This window comes from Lethenteron reissneri, chromosome 24, assembly GCF_015708825.2.
Source record: "Lethenteron reissneri isolate LAM-NWPU_2019-01 chromosome 24, ASM1570882v1, whole genome shotgun sequence".
Taxonomy (NCBI): Eukaryota; Metazoa; Chordata; class Hyperoartia; order Petromyzontiformes; family Petromyzontidae; genus Lethenteron; species Lethenteron reissneri.
The window spans coordinates 18,947,747-18,968,753 of NC_083802.1; the positions used below are offsets into that span (position 1 = coordinate 18,947,747).

At 54.0% G+C, this 21,007-nt stretch overlaps 1 protein-coding gene across 2 annotated transcripts; it reads right to left on the minus strand.

Annotated features, from left to right (window-relative positions):
• Positions 1 to 8,195: 8,195 nt before the first annotated feature.
• On the minus strand, positions 8,196 to 20,448 carry LOC133346726 (alpha-protein kinase 2-like). Of its 2 annotated transcripts, XM_061558541.1 has the most exons (7): positions 19,609 to 20,448; positions 13,160 to 14,828; positions 12,463 to 12,851; positions 11,610 to 11,698; positions 11,134 to 11,360; positions 9,011 to 9,059; positions 8,196 to 8,485 (listed from the first exon to the last, which is right to left on the minus strand). In XM_061558541.1, the coding sequence occupies exons 1-7, from the start codon at positions 20,002 to 20,004 to the stop codon at positions 8,239 to 8,241; spliced, it is 3,066 nt and encodes a 1,021-aa protein (XP_061414525.1). In that variant the 5' UTR covers positions 20,005 to 20,448; the 3' UTR covers positions 8,196 to 8,238. The 2 variants fall into 2 exon arrangements, with proteins under 2 accessions (XP_061414525.1, XP_061414526.1); XM_061558542.1 differs by lacking the exons at positions 13,160 to 14,828; positions 19,609 to 20,448 and having other exon boundaries at positions 12,463 to 13,073.
• Between the last annotated feature and the right edge of the window lie 559 nt (positions 20,449 to 21,007).

The following is a 21,007-nucleotide window of genomic DNA, read 5'->3' on the forward strand; positions in this document are numbered from 1 at the left end:
GACCCCCCACCTCGTTGCCCACCGCCACCCCTCCGGGCTGGCCACCACGGCTCGATCGATCCCGCGCGGCCAGCGACAGTGGGGCAAAGCAAATATTGGCCTTGATAAGCCTCCCCAACGCCCCCTCGACGCCCACCCACCCACCCACGCACCCCCCTCAACGCCTACCCCTCCCCCCACACCACGCCATGTAGTCGGGGGGCACGGGGCCGAACCGTCGCCCTTCGCTCCCACGCGCCGCGAGGGCTCCCGACTCGAGGTCCCGGCGCCGCTGGAGCCAACTCGGGGTGACATCTGCGGCGAGTTAGCGACGTGAGTGGTTCACGCGAAACAGATTCTCTCCCCGCGGAATTGTTGCATTGTTAGAGATGATTGGGGGGGGGGGTTGGTGGGGGGGGGATGTGTAGGCGGAGTGTGAGGGGTAGGGAGAAGAGAGGGGTTGGTGGTGGAGGAGGAGGAGAGCGGGTGAGAGACGGCGGTGGAGCGGGGATGAACTCCAGGTACGCGTGTGCGCGCGAGTGATGCTCGTGTTGTCTCTGTGTGTCTGCGCGATGTGGAAACATCGCCAATAGGGAGACAAAGACGGCCGGGCGTGGTGCTGACCACCCCAACCCTTCGCGTGCTGTGCCACAGGTGCTCGTTTACAGCACTTGCCCCAAACGGTCTGTTGAAGGCTATACGGGGCATCTTTGTTCTTGTGTGTGAGAGAGTGACGGAGTCGCGTGCGCGTGAGTCGGAGACGGAGCGTGTCTCTGAGAATGCGTGTGTCTGGAGGAAGACAAAGGCGGCCGGGTATGGGGCTGGCCACCCACCCCCTCGTGCGCCGTGCCGGCCTTCATAGGTGCTCGCGAACAGCACTTAAAGTTTTTAGGCGGATCTTTGTATTTTGTGTGTGCGCGAGTGCGTGTGATTCTCTGTCTCGGTGAACGTGTCTGTGTGCGTGCGTGTATGTGTGGGGAGCGGTGGCGCAACGGTTAGCGCTTAGTGACGCTGCGCTACGAACCCAGCGACACGAGTTCGATTCCCGCTCCCGGCCAACACCGGCGACTCGCCCTCCCATGAGCTCAGCACCTGATGCGTTGTGTAAAAGTCGCCACTCGGGCGTGATGTTTGCCGCCCTCGTGCGCCGTACTTGCCCGGACAGCCTCTTCAAGGCTATACGGGGGATCTTTGCCTTGTTTTATGTCTTGTGTATCTGTATATAATAATTAACGTCTGATAATCTACGCGCATGTCCATATAATTGTCCACTTGTGCATGAAGTAGGCGTATGCCTAAGCATGTATTCATCTGTAAATGTCTGCGTCTTTGTGTGTGTCTTTGTGTGTGTCCACGTGTCTGTACGTGGCTGTTGCTGCGCATATTTCCCTTCAGTTGATACCGTGCGCTAGTGCAGCTTGTCAATCCACTGCTAGATGACGGTCATCCCCCGTCGCGTCGGATCATTGGGGTTATTGCACCATGAAGGTTCGTGAAGTTACGTGTGTGTGGTATGTGTGTGGTGTGTGTGTGGTGTGTGGGGTGTGTGTGGGGTGTGTGGTGTGTGTGTGGTGTGTGTGGTTTGTGTGTGTGGTGTGTGTGGGTGTGTGTAGTGTGTGTAGTGTGTGTAGTGTGTGTGTGGGGTGTGTGTGGTGTGGTGTGGGGTGGTGTGCGTGGTGTGCGTGGTGTGTGTTGTGGTGTGGGTGTGGTGTGTGTGAGGGGTGTGGTGTGTGGTGTGTGTGGGGTGTGTGTGGTGTGCGTGGTGTGCGTGGTGTGGTGTGTGGTGTAGTGTGGGGTGGTGTGTGTGGTGTGTGAGGTGTGTGTGGTGTGTGTGTGGGGTGTGTGGGTGTGTGTAGTGTGTGTGTGGTGTGTGTGTGGTGTGTGTGTGGTGTGTGTGGTGTCTGTGGTGTGTGTGGTGTGTGTGTGTGTGGTGTGAGGTGTGTGAGGTGTGTGTGTGGTGTGTGTGGTTTGTGTGGTGTGGTGTGTGGTGTGTGTGTGGTGTGTGTGGTGTGTGTGTGGTGTGTGGTGTGTGTGGTGTGTGTGTGTGTGTGTGTGTGTGTGTGTGGTGTGTGGTGTGTGTGTGTGGTGTGTGTGTGGTGTGTGTGGCGTGTGTCGTTTGTGTGTGCGTGGTAGTGTAGCGGTTAGCGCGCTGCGCTATGAACCCGGCGACCCGGGTTCGATTCCCGCTCACGGCCAACACCCAGTGACGATTATCTGAACCAGTCCTGGGCCTCCCCTAGGTCCACTCAGCCTCAAATGAGTATCTGGTGCGGTGTGTAAAACATTGCCACTAGGGAGACAAAGGCGGCCGGGCGTGTTCTGGCCACCCACCCCCTCGTGTGCCGTGCCGGCCTTCATAGGCGCTCGCTAACAGCTCTTGCCCCCTACAGTATCTAAGTGGCCACACGAGGGCTGTCCGTCTTGCGTTGTACACGTTGGTGTCTACGTGCATCTGTGTTTGCAGGTCTCTGTGTTTGTACATCTGCCTTGTGTAATGACAATTTATAAATGCTCATCTTTGTCATTGAATAATTTGCAGATGTCGATCTGACCCTATGACCTTTGGCAGTGGGTTACGGATTACCCCGGGTTGAGTAAAAAAACGGTTTGGGCTGTGGAGGAACGGGCTCACAAAGTCCACTCGATAATGACTTCGCGCTATCACCAAACTCTGTTTCGCATTGACGCCCGACAGTGCCTGTTTGCACGTGGTATTCATTTAAGGCCGAGTAGACCTCGGAGAGGCCCACGACCGCTTCGTGGAGATATTCGCCACCCATGTTTAACTGTGGACGGGAATCGAACTCTGAGTGCGTAAACATCGCCATTGGGGAGGCCAAACAGGCTGGGCGTGGTGCTGGCCACACCACCCCTCTGAGTGCGCCGTTCCGACTTTCATAGGATGCTCGCGAACAGCACTTGCCCCAACTGTCTGTCAATGCTATACGGGGGCATCTTTGTCTTTGTTCTTAGCCGATAGGGGTTTAGAGCACCGCACCACGATGCCGGCTACCCGAGTTCGATTCCCAGCCACGATTAACATCAGTGGCGTATATCAGACCCGGTCGGAGGCTTCCCCTCGGTGGACTAAGCCCTAAGCATGAGTTGGCCTCACCGGATGTGGGGTGGACAAGTCCCGTCTCCTGGGGAGACAGAGGCGACCCGACCTGATACAGCCCAAACCACACTCGTTCCGCCCTAAATAGGCGCTCGCTAACATCGCTTGCCGCGTTCAACTTGCCAGTGACCCTGCTTACGTGCGCACCTTTGTGTTGTTAGCAATGCGTGTGTTTGTGCTCCTCTGCATGTTGACTTTGTGTGTGTGTGTGTGTGTCTTTGTCTGTGTGTGTGTGTCTATGATCAGGTCGTGCCGTAGCTGATGTGACATCGAGTCCTCGACAACATCATCAGCAACATCGTCGTGTAAACATGAAGCAACGCAACCCCACGCTCTGATAAAAAAAATCCTGACCCTGCCCCATCCCTGACCCACCACTCCTCCCCCACGCCGCCCCTATCCCCTACCCCGAACAATTCATGTCGCTCAGCTCCCCCTTCCAAAGGCCACCCTCACCTCCCTCCACCCCTCATCCCCTGCCTCCATCCTCCACCTTCGCCCTCCTTTGATCATCCATTGTGACAAGAGCTGCAATGATGCATCGTATCATCGATGAATATTGATCGGTAGGTTCACGATACAGCCGTGCGTGATAATCGACTTTTCTTCAATTCATAAACGCTGTAGGTAATTGGTTCACGTGAATAGCGCGACCGTCCACCGCAGAGTTAAAACATTGATCGATTCCCGAGTAGAATTGTGCCCATTGATGGAATCGTCCGGTCCAGAATCGGCCAACCACGACCAGAGATCCTCAGCACTATCACCGCCACCACCACCACCATCACCACCACCACCACCACCACCATCACCGCACCGACCAGCTCCACCACCAGCAACACCGCTACCTCCTCTATAACGATCATCATTGCCATCAGCACCACCACCATCAGTGCACCTTGCACTGAGAAAACAGAGCACCCAGCACAGAGCACCCTGCACAAGAACGCCGTCCACGGGAACGCCGTCCACGGGAACGCCCTGCAAAGAGCACCCTGCACACAGGGCACCTTGCACAACGGCACCCTGCGTACGAGCTTGGCGCACAGAGCTCCCTGTCGTGGCTGTGGAGTGTGACTATGGTGTTTGCGTTCTCGTCTGCGTCCAAACGCCATCCTCACACCACGCAGCCCCGGCACGGATTCCCCTCCACGTTGTTCATCCGTCGTCATCGATGGTGTCGTTGTTCATCCGTCGTCATCGATGGTGTCGTTGTTCATCCGTCGTCATCGATGGTGTCGTTGTTCATCCGTCGTCATCGATGGTGTCGTTGTTCATCCGTCGTCATCGATGGTGTCGTTGTTCATCCGTCGTCATCGATGGTGTCGTTGTTCATCCGTCGGGAGTTTGAGCAGCGATCGATATTCGCCGCTGAGCCGGTTTGGAACGAGTTCACGGTTCGATTCGTGCTACAGGCGTCGTGTTGATTTCTGCAGGAGCCAGAGTTGATGAATTGTATCGTTTGTTAATTATTGATGGGAATATTTCACGTGCAAACTCGGAGCGTTGATACGGAACATTTCGCTTGCACGGGAGTCCAGGGTGGCGAGTGGCACCTGCATGGGCCGACACGTAAAGACACGTGGACAAGCATTTTACATTCAGATACCTCTCTGTGTGCTGTGAAGAAGGCTCATTGCCTGGAACGTCGCCCGTCATATACGTGTTCCTTTTCAAGCCATTATAAAGCAGCTCTGTCAATGCCTCCTTCACGTATTCGTCTCTCCGTGTAAAACGAAAATAAATAAATAAATACAATTCTTGCAAAGCCCATCAGCCGCAGACGCGCGGTCTTCTGGGAGTGAGTAACTTCAGCAGCACCGTTTTAACACGAGCGCATCTCCGAGGCGGCTTCGACACGCAGCGTCTCATCAGCTGTACGTCGTGGTCGAGTCGTGACATTGCAGAGTTGACTCCAAATACAATCGGTTCTGTCCATCGCGTGCATCCCACGTGGCGCGTTGGGCAGAGCTGGACACGCGATCCGGAGGTCGCGAGTTCAAATTCCGCTCGACCATTCACCCAGCCCTTGAGTGGGGTACAGAGTGGTGCGGAGGCGATAGCAGTGTGGAGTGTAGAGTGGTGCGGAGTGTAGAGTGGTGTGGAGTGTGGAGTGGTGTGGAGTGTGGAGTGGAGTGTAGAGTGGTGTGGAGTGTAGAGTGGAGTGTAGAGTAGTGTGGAGTGTAGAGTGGAGTGTAGAGTGGTGTAGAGTGTAGAGTAGTGTGGAGTGTAGAGTAGAGTGTAGAGTAGTGTGGAGTGTAGAGTGGAGTGTAGAGTAGTGTGGAGTGTAGAGTGGAGTGTAGAGTGGTGTAGAGTAGAGTGTAGAGTGGAGTGTAGAGTGGAGTGTAGAGTGGTGTAGAGTAGAGTGTAGAGTGGAGTGTAGAGTAGAGTGTAGAGTGGAGTGTAGAGTAGTGTGGAGTGTAGAGTGGTGTGTAGAGTGGAGTGTAGAGTGGTGTGGAGGCGAGAGGACCATCCTCGTGTGACTCGAGTCGCGTCTACGAGGATGCAATCTCGAGTAGTGGGGGATAGAGGAGGATCCCGTGCAGGGTCGATCAGTATTTGGGGGACTAGAGCAGAGAGATAAGTGGCGTTATTGGAAGCTGATAAGAGGAGAGGGTTCAGTACAGCAGAGTGGAGCAGGATAGAGGAGTGTGTGACTGTACGTATGTACGTTGAACTTCTTTCGCACCGTACGAAGCCAACCGCGATCATCAGAGTTGCGGGCGAAGGACAACAAACTACACAACAACAACAACGAGCAGTTCTATGAAGAGGTGAGGTCGTCAATCTAGACTGGAGGATGAGGAGGCATCTGTGGAGTTGGCTGCGAGAGGAGCGGCGTGCGGGCCGCGTGTCCCCCCACCTGGGGCGGACTTTGCCCGCTGCGTAGACGGCGCTCCGCCCCGGGGCCTCTCCGTGTTCGGCACGGAGGGGCTCTGAGCGATCGCACGGAGATTCCACATCTTTGTTATCTGTGCAATAGGCGATCACCCCCCACCCCCCATCGTCTCCCCACCCTCACCCCCCGGACCCCCCGCCCCCAGCCCAGCCCTGTCAGCAGAGGGGCCGGCGATCCGAGCGAGGTGGCCGTCGCGAACGGGGCCGTCGCGAATGGGGCTGTAGGTGGAGCGCCAGACGACCCCAGATCGTGCCGGGAAGCGAAGAGGCCACGAGGTGGTGGCAGGGCTGCCACGTTAGAGGTTGGAGACCCATTTATGGGGGGCTGGGGGTTGAGGGGGTGGAGGTTGATGGGGGTGGGGGGGTGTCCCCTAGGAAGCGAGTCGGGTTGTCTCCGGGTTCGCGATTCCCTCCTGTTACGGGCACAGCGCTTCGCACGGGATTGGCCAAACACCTCCAGACAGCAGGAATACTCTTGGCGATGAGTCTCGAGACTCGGTCGAAGCCTTCCCGAGTTAATAAGAGGACCTCCTTCTTGTTAATTGCGATGGATTTGTCTCAACACAAACATTCGCTTCATTTTTTTGTTATCAACTCGACAGTCGCTGCAGCCCGAATTCGCAGCCCCTTTGTCAATCCACTGCTGGATGAAGGTATCCAAAACGTCACTTCGAGCATTGGTGGACGTTAAGCCATACTTCACCGCGCTGGTCATTGAGTGGTTGGTGAAGGCGGGGCCCCAGGACCCGGTTTGGGTATCACTCGCCACTCATGGGAGCCGTGGTCGGGAATCGAACTCGAGTTACCGAGTTTATGGAGCAAGTGGCCTTCAACAGCACCGACCTATTGCAAGGTAGCAATCTCACTGCGAGGTCGGCTTCAGAGCAAAGAGTAACTTTTACTGGTAGGAACCTCCTGGTTACACCAGCCTACAGGGGATTATTGTGTCCGTCCGTCCGTCGTGCATCCAAAAATGGAAGGGGTGGGGCTGGGTGGAGAGGGGAGGGTGGAGAAGGGCTGGGTGGGGAGGAGCTGGGTGGGGAGGGGCTGGGTGGAGAGGGGAGGGTGGGGAGGGGATGGGTGGGGAGGGGAGGGTGGGGAGGGTGGGGAGAGGCTGGGTGGGGAGGGTGGGGAGGAGCTGGGTGGGGAGGGGCTGGGTGGGGGCTGGGTGGGGAGGGGCTGGTCACCCAGTGGTGCCCTTATAAAACTCAACGTTTAACCTACTCACGCCGAATTGTGCTCGCCCTCACAGTCGGGCATATTTGCGGAATACACCACGCCGCCGTTGACCCTGACCATTGACCGAGCAACCCAACGTTCCTACCAGCTCCCTTCGCAGGAATGTGTTCTACTTGAATTTAACGTGTTACGTATTAATTTATTGTCATGTACAAATAACACGCTTGTATTTCATCAGTTCACGTGATGGCAAAGACAAATGTCCTCGGGTGTAGCCTTCATCCCGCCAACACAGATTACCACAATCTTTGCCAGGCACAGCACATACACGAAACACAATGGAATGACGTCACTGGGATAAACAATGAAATCATATAAAAAATAAATGCACACGAGACATTTTGCATGCGAGTCTTTTCTGTGACCGTTAAACACAAGCCCTCGTGTCGATGCCACCGTCTGTCATTGTCAATTCGGCGTCACGACACCGACACGGGCTGCGAGCAGCTGGACGTGCACGAGATGGTCGCTCTCCACGCCGCGCCTGCGGTCATTCATTCGATGTTAATCGGAGACAACGCAAGGACCCTCATTCATTCGATCGGTCGTTACAGGGGGGCGGGGGGGGGGGTAGCGAGGGATCTGGGATTCTAGATTTGAAGCTTTCGTGACTGCAAGGATTAATACTCTTAGTTTTTTCGGTAAAGTCACGTAGGTAAAAAATAAAATTAAAATTAATAAAAGTAATAATAGAAATAAAATAAAATAATAAATCACGACGTTTCGGAGGCAACACAAGTCTCCGTCATCAGGTGGGACCGTCACAGCTAGATTTACTGTATCAAGTGAGGCAAAGATTCCAAGATACAAGTTCTTAAATACAAGTTAAGGGGGGGGGGAGGAGGGGGGAGGAGCTAAAAGAGAACAACAGGTGCACATGCTAAAGGTGCACATGCTAAAGGTGCACATGCTAAAGGTGCACATGCTAGAAGAGAACGACACTGCGCATGTTGTTTAACCCAGTGTTGGGATCTGGGAACCAGCGGAGCGGGAGAAGCCGCGGGTCACGGCTCGCTCATCCGTCGGAGGGTGGTGACCTTGAGGGGCAGGGGCCAGAACCTGGCCCCGCGTCCCTTGGCGCGGGTCCCGGCCGCGGCGAGCCTGGCCGCCGGCGGCGTGCGGAGGGGGGGCGCCCTGGAGGCGCGGCGCAGGGGCCCCAGGCCCAGCAGGGCGCAGTGGGGGCTGCACTCGTGCAGCGCGACGAACTGGGCGAGCGCCGACGAAGGGAAGTTCCCACGGACGCCCTGGAACCTAAAAAACGGCGTGGCGGGCACATGTGGCACGGGTTATACAGCTGGCACGGGTGGCACAGGTGGCACAGGTGGCACAGGTGGCACGGGTTATACAGCTGGCACGGGTGGCACGGGTGGCACGGGTTATAAGGTGGCACGGGTGGCACGGATTATTTGTGTGGTAAAGGTGGAACAGGCAGTAGAGGTGGCACGGGTGATATGCGTGTGCACGTATGTGTTGGAGCGTGAGGGTGGAGCGGTGGCGTAGCGGTTCGCGCACTGGGCTACGAAGCCGGCGACCTGAGTTCAATATCCGAACCGGTCCTGGGTTTCCCCGAGGTCGATTCGTCCTTATAAAATAGCACCTGGCACCGTGAGAAAACGTTAACACTGGGGATACAAAAACGGCTGGGCGTGGTTACTGGCCACATCACCCTTGAGTGCCCCATACCCCGTGTGGGCTACACTTTGTGTGTTTTTTCTCAATAGTCTTTGCGTGAATGCGTGTGCGCGTGTGAGCGCGTGCAGAAGAAAGCGGTCTCACTCCTTATCTCTGGTGGCGATCCCGACGTCTGTGAGATGCAGACCCACTCCTAAAAAGTCCAGCGGACACAGAGGCGGGCAGAGCGACGAGGTGAGAACCGGCGAGGCGACGTCACGGAGGGGGTTTTGACAGCGCGAGAGGGGAACACCAAACAATTAGCACGGTTGGCTACGTACGGTGCGAACGAAGTTCAACATACTGCCCATAGGCTAACACTACCTATCCACTCAACACTGCCCATAGACTCAGCACTGCCCATAGACTCAGCACTGCCCATAAACTCAACACTGCACCTTCGACGATTAGCACGGTGGGTTACGTACGGTGCGAACGAAGTTGAACATACGTACTGCCCATAGACTAACACTACCCACAGACGCAACAGAGCATCAACAACGAGGCGCTCGGTGGGCGAACCAGCGCCCCCTGCTGCCCGTGGCCGCGGCTCGACTCCAGCGGCCACAACGGGCAGGACAAGCGAACAGCGTGCCACGGGTACCCACCGTGCCACGGGTACCCACCGTGCCACGGGTACCCACCGGGCCACGGGTACCCAGCGTGCCACGGGTACCCACCGGGCAAGGCTCAGCCACGTACTAAGTGGGCATGGATCAGCTAGGTACTATGTAGGCACGCAGATCCCCCCCCCCTCTCTCTCTTCGCCTTGTCCAAACGTGCCCAGCTGGGCCCCCTTCTCTGGCATCCACTCCACAGCCGTCGCGCCACCGCCACGCTGCCACCTGCGACTCGCGGCAGGTGGCAGCGTGGTCGTCCCACTCGACGAGGTTGCCCGCTACCCCAGACCAACTCGCTCCATCTCCCTACTACACGCTGCTGCTGCTGTTCCTCTTCTCCTTATTTATGATTATTGTTATTCATCATTATATTGCTCGCCCCTGCGTTGCTTTTTGGTTCGCGTTATTTGTCGACAACTAGTGCGCTGTTTTTGAGTTGCACGCCTTTTGGCGTCATCTGGACCAACACCAATGGAGACTATGCTCTAAGAAAAGCTGTCTCGGGTGTGGACCAATCAACTTCAAGGACAGTGCATATCATTATCATTATCAGAGTTGTTTCTTTTTGTTTGCATTTTGACTGCTTGTGTTGTGGTTATTGCAAACATGATGCCTTGTATAAAGGTGTCAGTTTGTGTACCAGTTGAAAGGGTAAACACCTATTACTACTACTTGTCGACAACTGTTTTGGCAGCGGCGGTGCATTAAGCACAAGCAACACAACAGCGTGACGCTGTCGTCAATAACCAACAACCACCGTGGGGCATTCAAAGGGAAACAATCTGGAACAGTGGCGACTTATCGGGTCATCCCTTTCTCTCCAGTCGCGACGAAGAAAGGGGCCATCGCCCGAGACTTCGCCCCATTATACAGGGTGTTTCACAAAGATGGACCCAATTTCAAAGCGGTATATTTCACGAAGGCAACATGTTACAATTACACAAAAAGTTACGAACGGTTTAATGAGTTATCAAGTTTTACTGACCATTTTATAAATGCTCTATGTGCCCTCCACCTGCTGTACGGACAACATCGAGACGATAGTTGAATTCGTCCCAAACGCCTCTCAAAGTGGCTTCTTCCACTGAAGTCACCGCTGCCGTGATTCTGTTTTTGAGTTCATCCAGATTAGTCGCTAATGGTGGCACAAAAACACGGTCTTTTGTGCCACCATGCTCTTTGACATTGGCGGATCAATGCCTAAACGCCATTGAAACGCACGCTGCACCGCAATAACGGATTCAGTCTTGCTGAACTGCAGAACGCAAAACGCCCCTTGTGTGTTGCGGGGTCGCCGTCTTGCGAATTATTGAGGCTAGGGGCTGTTTGTGCGCTGGGAGAGGCATCTCGCGGTCATCATTTGAAACTCTATGCCCCGCCCTCTCTATGCCCCGCCCTTTCAAGTGGTAAGAGTTTCATTCATGGGCGGTTCGAGCTTGCAGAGATATAGCGATTTCAAACCGGGTCCATCTTTTTCCAACACCCTGTAGCACAATTTCCCTTCTCAAGGCCACGCGGTGCTATCGACGATCGTGCCGAGCCGCTGCCGCTGCTATCGGCGCCGCCGGCGTCACGTGCATCGTTCGCTCTTCCTCGCTCCGCAATCACCCTGCAGGTCGGTGACGAGGAGGCGGCCACCGGAGCGCACGAACACCCAGTGCTGGAAGGCGACGCACTTCATGCCGGCCTCGCTCGGGGTCCCGCCCGCAGCGCCGGCGCTGAGCTCCCTCCCGTCGCGCGGGGAGTACTTCGCGAAGCGGCCCGGCAGCTGCACCTCCACAGTGGCGTGCGCGGCGGGGCGGCCGGGACGCGTCAGCAGGTACAGCGGGATGACCCTGCGGCAAGGGGGGGGCAGGGGGAGAGAGACAGGGGGGTGCTGGAGTAAGGGGAGAGGGAGACGGGGGGTGGTGGTGGTGCTGGGGTACGGGGAGATTGAGGATGAACCTCGTGAAAGGAGAGAGACAGGAGGCGATAAGTGGAGAAGAAGATTTATTGTAGAGCAGTGGTGGTCGGTTGGTTTCCTCGTGGATGAGGGATGGATGAGGAGGCAGATGAGGAGGCAGATGAGAGGTGGCGACGCTCACTCGGGAGTGGAGCCGAACCCGGGCAGCGCCGAAGCCTCTGAGGCGAAGCGTCGGCACAGCTGACGCGCGGCTCCCTGCACCCAGCACTCCTGCCCGCACACACACACACACAAGACAAAGGCCCCCCGTGTAGCCTTTAGCAGGCTGTTGGGGCAAGTGTTGTTAGCCAGCACCTGTTCAGGCCGGGACGACACAGGGGGGTGATGTGGCCAACACCAGGCCCGGCCACCTTTGTCTCCCCATTTCTGATGTTTACACACCGCATCAAGGGTACCTATTTAAGGTTGAGTCGACCCAGGGGAGGCCCACACACAGCTCACATACACATGTAATACACACACGTAGAGACACCGCATATCCTACAAGCACAGATAATGATGCGTATGGGTGAAGCGGCGATTCCTGGCCACGGCTAATATCAGAGGTGAGTGATCAACGGGAACTTAGCCCAGGGATTGGAGCTCGTCCTGGGCCACCCAGCTTCAACAACCTGCACTAAAGGGAGGCCTTCAACCAGCAGTGGATTGAACATGGCTGCTGCTGCTTGCTGATGATAATTACAATGAAGATGCGGGCTGAATTGCTCACTAAATATTTTCGGGGTTGCCAGTCGACTGAATTTGGGTGCAAGGGACATTTTTGGCGCCTCTGCATCACACAGAACAGGCCGATATTAATCCGACGACGATGCTGCTGCTGCGACCGCCCGTGCCCTTCTCCCGCACCTCCGATTCAGCACGGCTGGTTACGCACGCTGCGAAAGAAGTTCAACAAACACACGACGACGATGCTGCTGCTGATGCTGCTGCTGCTGCTGATGATACGGCGCAAGCCTGAACCCTGCCGCTCTCACCTGCACCGCCAACCTGCGGTTGCTCTCCACCAGCTGCGGGCCAGGCTGGCCGCCCTCCCCCAGGGCGCTGTGCACCTTGACGACGCACGCGGCGCCCACCCCGAACGGCGGGCACATCCCCTCGACGACGACGGCGCGGTGGGCCCTGCGTCTCATCCCCTCGCCCATCGCCGCCGCGTCGCACTCGACCCGGCCGGGCACCGCCGGCCCCCAGCGCGCGACGGGCACGGCCGGAGGGCGCCGCGCGGGGAGGGCCCCGGTGGTGGTGGTGGTGCCGCCACGGGAGATCGGGAGTGGGCTCGGATTGCGGTTCGCATCTGGGCTCGGCTCCTGGTTCAGGTACTGCGGCCCGAACACGAGCTCCCTGAGCTCCGCGATTTCCCACGAGCCTGGAGTTGAGTTTGAGAAGCCGATTCGTCATCGTCGTCATCATCATCATCGTGGTCATCGTACGATCATCGTCGTCGTCGTCGTTATTATCATTCTCACCGTTCCCGTTACTGAAATCAATCCATCATCACCCATCATTCGCAAAATAGATTGCTCCGCTATGAAGAAGAGCCATTAAGTTATCGCTATGTTTTACTTCTACCAGCTTCAATTATCACATCCTAAATTATCACCACCACCACCACAGCCACAACATCCATCATCATCATGATCCATCCGCACCCTGCGTGCATCGCTCCACTCTCACCGGTGACCGCTGGGATTAGCGCCGCGGGGTGGAGGTTGTTAGAGTTTGGCTCCAGCCCAGGGTTTCCTCGCTCCAGCTCAAGGTCCAGTCCTCCTCGACCCAGCTCCATCTCGGGTCTTTGGTCCAGCTCCATTCCAGGTTCCTTCTCCAACCTTCTCCCATATTTTTTCTCCAACTCTGCTTGAGGTATTTGCTCCACCTCCATCTCATGTTTTTGCTTCAGATCCAATACCGGTTTTTGCAGCAACTCCATCCCAGGTATTTGCCCAACTTTCATCCGAGATTTTGTCTCTAACTCCACCTCAGATTTTTTCTCAAGGTCCATCCTCGTTCTTTGCTCCACCTCCAGCTCAGGTTTTTGCTCCACCTCTAATCCAGGCTTTCCCTCCAGCTCCATCCCAGGTCCTCCTCGCTCCCGCTCCAGGCCAAGCCCTGATCCTGACTGTAGCTCCACGTTGCTCTCCTGCCCCGGCACCTCCTCGATATGTGGGACCTTTGATTTGACGGCCTCCAGGGAGTCTCGGCGATTGCCGACGGAATCATCGGAGACCATCGCACACCCATTGCAGACCTCTCCAGAATCGTCATGCACCTTTGCGTGATCGTTCACAACCATCAGGGAATCGCTACAATCAACGGCGGACTCATCGCAGACCATCGCCGACCCATCGCAGCTTGGTGGTTGCAACACTCTGCACGAGGCTGATGATGATGATGACGACATGGAAGAGGAAGTGGGATACCTCTTCGCTGAGAGAGGCTGCCTCTTTAGGTTTCGCTTCACTCCTTCCCGGGAAGATCCGTCTTGGTCTCCTCTTCCTCCTCCTCCTTCTCCCCGTCGTGATGAGGCCACCTCGTCCTGCCTCGTGTCAGCTCGCCGCGCTTGACCGTCGTCATGCCGTGTGACGAGTGACGCCACGTGCACCTCAACCGCCTCGTCATCGTTCTGCTGCGTGTCGCCACTGCCTGTGTGTTCGGGGTGTGCGGCTGCGTGGTGTGCTGGTGTGCGTATGGGGCGTGGGGGTGTGTGTTTGATCTGCGGCGGTGTGTGTTGTGGGTGACAGTGTTCAGGGTGTGCGGGAGTGTGTTTAGTGTGCAGGGGTGCGTGTTCAGGTTGTGGGGGTGTGTGTGGGGGTGTGTGTGGGGGCGTGTGTTCCATGTGTGGTGGTGTGTGTGGGGGTGTGTGTGGGGGTGTGTGTTCAGGGTATGGGGGTGTGTGTTCAGGGTGTGTGTGTGGGAGTGTGTGTTCAGGGTGTGGAGGTATGTGTGGGGGTGTGTGTTCAAGGTGTGGGGGTGTGTGTGGGGATGTGTGTTCAGGGTGTGGGGGTGTGTGTGGGAGTGTGTGTTCAGGGTCTGGGGGTGTGTGTGGTGGTGTGTGTTCAGGGTGTGGGGGTGTGTGTGGGGGTGTGTGTTCAGGGTGTGCAGGTGTGTTTGGTGGTGTGTGTTCAGGGTGTTGGGGGTGTTCAGGGCGCTGTGGTCCTGGTCGCACCCTCGACCCAGCCGCCTGCTCCGCTCCCATTCCCGCTCCTGGTTTCGATCTACCGGCATCTATCGCTCGGCCCCCCTCTTCTCGAGGGCCCCCCATCTCGCGCATCGAGCCCCCCAATACCCGCGTGCGCATCCTTTGCACGGAGTTGGCGAAGTCCGTGACAATCGCCACCTCCAGCCTCTGTGACGTCAAAGGGGGGGGGGGGGGGCACGTGGCCCACAACGTCATTAACATCATCATTCCTTGTGAATGTAATCGACAGCATTTGAGCGATACATTGGCACGTGCAAACAATACTTTTTGTAAGATTACAAACATTTCGACGGTGGTCATTGTGTGTGCTATGAAGAAGGGCTGGTGCCCAACACGTGTTAATGACACGTGACGTGTTGGGGATTGCTTTTCTTCCAAAAATAAATATGGATCAATTACTTCACCGCCACCGCCACCACCACCGCCACCACCACCGTAGCAGCAGTGGGTGGCCGCTGCCTGGCAGCCGTGAGCTGGACAAGAGCCAGGGGCGACGCTTCCGTGATGCCTCGTGGAAGCTGCTGGACCCAACAACAAGCAGGAGGAGGAGGCCAGAAATCTCATTCCTTGGCTACCACTTCATTTTTATTCCTGACCATCTATGCTCGTGACACACCGCGGTGGCGAGGAGATGTTATCTCTCTCGCGTGGGTTCGATCCCGGACCCTGGCGATGTCTGTTGTTGTATATTTGGAGTTCGCGTGTTCTCTCTCTCTCGCCGTGGTGGTCCTGTGGATTTTCCTCCGGATTCCTCGGGTTTTGCCCTCCACAGTTAGACACGCCTGCTTAGATTATTTGGCTGCAACTATACATTCCCATCTATCTATCTATATAAATCTACTTATATAAGCTATCACGTGTGACCAGTTTTCCTCTAAAAAACAGCCAAGGACTCGGTGGGCTTGAGCTGGTAAAATGAAATAGTTTAGTGACGTGTCGGCCCAAGCCCCACGAACTCTTCTTACGGCGCCTTGAGACTTTTTGTGAAAGTTGGATTTTACGTGTCAATGATTACAGTGTAACAATTTTTTTTCCTGGGAAGTGTTATGGGGCCGTCCATTTCGGACGATTTTTTACCCCCCCTCTTCGTCACACGGCGTCACATATTACGTTACAAAGCTCTGCCCCCCCCCCCCCAAAATAAAACATGCTTCAAATCGCTTTAAACTATTGTCATTGTAGTGCGTATTTAATGTGGCGCTGCACTCTGATGTTATAGGAGAACACATTTATTAAAAAGTATATTTACTTAAGTAGAACGTGTTGTCTACATTTATTTAAAGTTGCGCATTTTGATGTGATGTCACATTTCTCAAACCCCCCTCCCCCCCCCCCATCGTCACACATCGTCACAAATGTCTGACCTCCCCCCCTAGGTGCGTGACGTCATTTATGGACGGCCCCTATTTCCAAATTGCTTATGCCTCAAAAGGACAGAAAATGGCTATGACTTGAAGGCTGCAGACTCCTTATCTACAGCTCTGACAAATTGTTTCATAAGGCCCAATTTGATGTGCAGTGGTGGCATCAGCACCTTCCGGGGGTCCACCAGTGGCTCCCACTTGACGTGGTTCCTCCCCACAGAGAACTCGGTCCGCTGTGGCCAGTCCCGCCTGTGGTAGTGCGCCTTGGTGTCTAAATCTTTTGTTGTCATGTTTGTATGACTTTAGTATAAATACATGTTATTTTTGATTAATATGTTGTTTTTTCCTGACTTTGTGAACGAAAAGACACTAATTCGCCCGTTTTCTCATTGAAAATAGGTAAGTTTCAAAATACCACTGTCCTGGTCACAAAAGCAAAGTTTGTGGGTAATAATAGCAAATTTTCTATACTTTTGAGGCATAAGCAATAACGGAACAACACTTACTACCCAGGAACAAAAATCGTGTTACATTGTGTTGTTATTATTGTAAACAGTTCGCATGATGCCATGATCCTGCGTGTGTCCTCTAACCCGCCTGGGTCTCCCGAGGTAATCCCGAGCGTGCATCTCCCCGTGATTCTCTGCGCACTCTGTCGGTTTTGTTCCGTAACTTCTCCGTCATGGCCCCACGTTACCAATGATCAACGCGTGGTCGCAAGAAAGCAAGCGCCACGCACTGACGACACCACTGGCTTCTTCTAGGCCACATCGCTGACCCTCACCATCAAGTTCAGTGGGTTCAGATAAGCGCTGTTCCCACCCCGCTTTTGTCCATCCTCTTTATCTCGTCGCTTTGACCCCGGTTCGCATTCAATTGCCGTCCCAGGCAGCACACACACAGTCCGCACCGTGTGTTCCCAGCGGTGTCACGCCAACCCGATGTCGCCATGTGATTCGCATATCCCCGTCTGTGTACACATTAGTACAGTCGTCACACGATATCTGTTGAACGTTTCCTTAACTTCAGTTTGTAGTTGCGCCACGGTCAGTCTAAACATAATCTGCCCGAGCTGACTTACGTTGCAGGGAATGTATGATTTATGTTCGCGGAATATTCTCCATTTCTCATGTGGTGCCACAGCTGCTATCGCTATGATTTTAACACGTTTAATTGCTGTAACTTCATTTAAATAAATAAAAATACTTTTGTAATGTTGATAAACCAGGTCACATAAACTCATCCTGGGTCTCTTGAGTTCTGATCTGGCCAGACGAAATCAACTCGAGACTTATGCCCGGTTGGTTAGCCGACTTCTTAAACATTACCTTTGTATTTTTTTTATATATTATTTATCCTGAACCTAACCCTGGCAGCCTTCTCTCGAACTGAGTTGTCCCAACTTATCCTGCAGTTCATTCCCATCGATCGTGATGGCGACCGTGTCACACATCTAATCTGAGCCAAGGGTATCATCATCATCATCGTCATTGCACAAACCGTAAACTAAACAAACCCACGAGGCTCCACGCGTGCGGGTGCATGATGACCGTGAACATGGACATGCACAGCCCTCCACTGCTGCAGCACTGCGTGTTGTTGATGATGATGATGAGTCTTTATTTGTGGAGGACGATCGTTCCGTCAATGTTGTTATTATAGCGACCCTTTGCCCCGAGGAGAGACAACACGGCCCGTCCACCTTCGTTAACATATGTCTTCCACGTAAAAAAGAGCGTCCTCTTAAATAACCCATCTTGCAGCGTCGCGGCCTTCTAGAAGAAATAGGTCAGGTGATGTTGTTCTTGTTGGTGGTGATGAAGTTATTGATGATGCAACAGCCGTTGTGCTGCTGCTACTGATGGTGCTATTTCTGTGGAAATTGATCACGACGCATCTATTGATGGTGTGGGTGATGATGACGCAGCTGATTATGGTGAGGCATATGATGTTTTTTTGCTGCTTTTGTTATGATGTTGATGCGGCTGCTGCTGCTGATGATGCCGATCCTGATGGAACCACCGTTGTTGAGGAAACTGTTGTTGATGGCACTGCTCATGTTGCTCCTGATGATGTTGCTGATTATCCATAAGAGGTTTTTTGGGTTAATCGTGTAAATAATAAAATGTGTCGTTAAACCCGCCACCACCCGACACAACCAATTAGTAAGGGTTGTCACGTAAACAGAACGTGGCCAATTCGTTACTAGTACAGCACACCGGTGTGTTGGAGAGCCAAGCCACAACATTTACAATCTGAGTACGACGTTTCACCAGTTATTACAACAAGCTTAATCAAATAGCCGTATTTTAATAAACACAATAGACATGAAGGACAAGTTTAAAGGGCCTGCATAATGCACATGCATAGTGTACGTTGCCTCAGTAATCCCCCCCCGCCCACTATATAAGGAACGAAACAGGTGGACTTCTCCACAAATCTGGCTGTCGCCTGATGAAGCTAGTTGTAATTACTGGCGAAACGTCGTACTCAGATTGTAAATGTTGTGGCTTGGCTCTCCAACACACCGGTGTGCTGTACAAGTGACGAATTGGCACGTTCTGTTTACGCGACAACCCTCACTAGTTGGCTGTGTCGAGTGGTGGCGGGTTTTAACGACACTTTTATTTATGTGATCAAACCCCCAAAAAACTCTATTATGGATAATATTTATTTGGTGTTCTTTTAGTCTCGTGCTGATAATTCGTCCTGTTTGCCCAACATATAATTTTCCACAAGTGCAATTAATCCTGTACACACCTCGATAGCTTTGGTAATACATATTTTGTACCAGATATTAATTTCTGTATTTTATGTACCGTGCCAAATCTGACTCGGATGTTTTGTTTTCCAAGCATCTGTATAGTTTATCAGTTACTCCCGCAATGCACGGTATTTTAATAGTTTTAATTACTTGGGCAGTTTCAATGCTCATGTTATTTGATTTTCTTTTGGCATGCCATGCCCTGTTGATTTGTGCATCATTGTTACCGTTCATTTGCAGCGCTTCTTCAACATGTTTAATTTAACTTCTCAGACTATCACCATCTGACACTTTCTTAGCCCGATGAATGAGCATCTTGATGAGAGCGAACTTCTGTGCGGGGTGATGGTGTGGCTCTGCATTCTGATAGGCGTCAGTGTGCGTTTTCTTTCGGTAAACGTTTTATGTCATTCTACCATTTCGACCTCGTCTGAGCAGAATATCCATAAATGATAGAGTTCTGTCAGCTTTCAGTTGAGATTATGTAAAAATGCGTTATCTTAGCCGTGTGGCCAGACCACCAATGTGTCATCCACATATCTACGCCTGATCATGTCGACATTGATACAACCGCAGTTCGATGCATCCACGTCTTCTGGTGATTATGCCGCCGATACGAATGGCGATGCTAACGATCATGAAGCTGCTGCTGCTAATACAGATGATTATGTTGATGAAGCTACTGCTGCTGATGATAGTGAAACTTTATGAAACGGCTGTTATTGATTGAGCTATTGACGCAGATGCTCACGATGATGATGCCAATGCTGGTGACGACGACTGGCACCGCAACCCTCACCTTGAGAAGGGGCGCGTGGCCCTGACGTCGTCCCCTGGGCTCACCCCTCACGGTCAACTCGGAGCGAGTGAGCAGGGACGAGACGACCGAGTACATGGGTGCTGTGAACGCAGTGACTAGGCACCAGTACACGCGCTCCTTCCATTTCTCTTGGCCTTCATCATCATCGGCAGCGTCCTCCTCCTCACCACCACCACCCTCCGCCTCTTCTCCATCATTTTTTCTCGCCGGCTCGCCGGATCGTGTCGTCCCCCTGCCCCTAGGGCAATTGACCATGGCCCCGGGGCAATTGCTAGCAGCCCTCTGGTCCGGAAGGGGTAGCGCAGGTAAATGAGCCGTGCACGTGTGAATGGCCAACATCGCTCCGACTGCCAGATTTTCTGTCGAGATATTCATGGTGCCTGCTTGTCTTATTAGAATCCCTAATTAATAGAAGGTATGTGATTGAGCCTTACGATTTAGTGGTCGATGTTAAGGTGCAAACGCATAGTCGCACCTATCAATCAATTTCATTTATTCAGACGTTCTAATTTCCGAACCACGATCTTCCTTAAAAAGGGCCCGTTGCCCGAAACGTCAAAAATGTTTTAAACCTTCAGTGACGGGAGAAAACCAATCACATCCTGAATCTGTATTATTTTAACAGTCAATGTTATTGCTGTTGTTGTTATTTAAAAAATGTAATCGTATTGAGCGTGCTACCGACTCACACGCTTCCACGATCGTTACTCAACGCCCCCAGTGGGCCCGCGAGAGAGGCAGAGACGGAGACGCCGCGCCCTGCTGCGTGGTTGGCGTTCCACGGCAGGAGCCCCCCACGCTGCTGGTGGTGCTGGTGGTCGCTGTCTGCTGCGTCTCTCCCCGCGGCTGGCGGGTAGCGCTTTTAAAGGACACCGCCACTTCTACCACCCCCCCCCCGTCTCCCTCCACCCCGCCACCCCCCCCCCCCCCACACTGGCACCATTATCACCCATCACCAAGCACCACTATCATCAGCGTTATTATTCACTACCCTTATCCATCACCGTTGCTCGCAGTGCGGCCAGCTGCCCACATCCTCACCAGCCATCGCCACCACCACCACCACCGCCGCCGGTCTCAAGTGAGTTGCCACCAGCGTCACCCGCCACCATCACAATCGCCATCACGTCAACGCACCACCTTCTTCAACTAACACCACCACAGCCAAAAACAACATCACCCCCCATAACTACCACGCACCGAAACTATTATTCATCATCACCACCGCCAATCACCACCACCCATCATCACCACCCACCACCATAATCACCCACTACCATCATCACCACCCATCACCACAATCACCCACTACCATCATCAACACCATCACTACCTATACACTCACAATCACCACTTCAATTGCCCGCCCATTATAACC

Excerpts from the sequence above, each read along its gene's own strand:
- LOC133346726 (XM_061558541.1), bottom strand. The coding sequence starts at position 20,004 with ATGAATATCTCGACAGAAAATCTGGCAGTCGGAGCGATGTTGGCCATT. Across the intron at positions 12,852-13,159 it reads GCTAATCCCAGCGGTCACCG|GCTCGTGGGAAATCGCGGAG; the intron begins GTGAGAGTGGAG and ends ACTCAACTCCAG. Across the intron at positions 8,486-9,010 it reads ATCGCCACCAGAGATAAGGA|GTTCCAGGGCGTCCGTGGGA; the intron begins GTGAGACCGCTT and ends GCCGTTTTTTAG.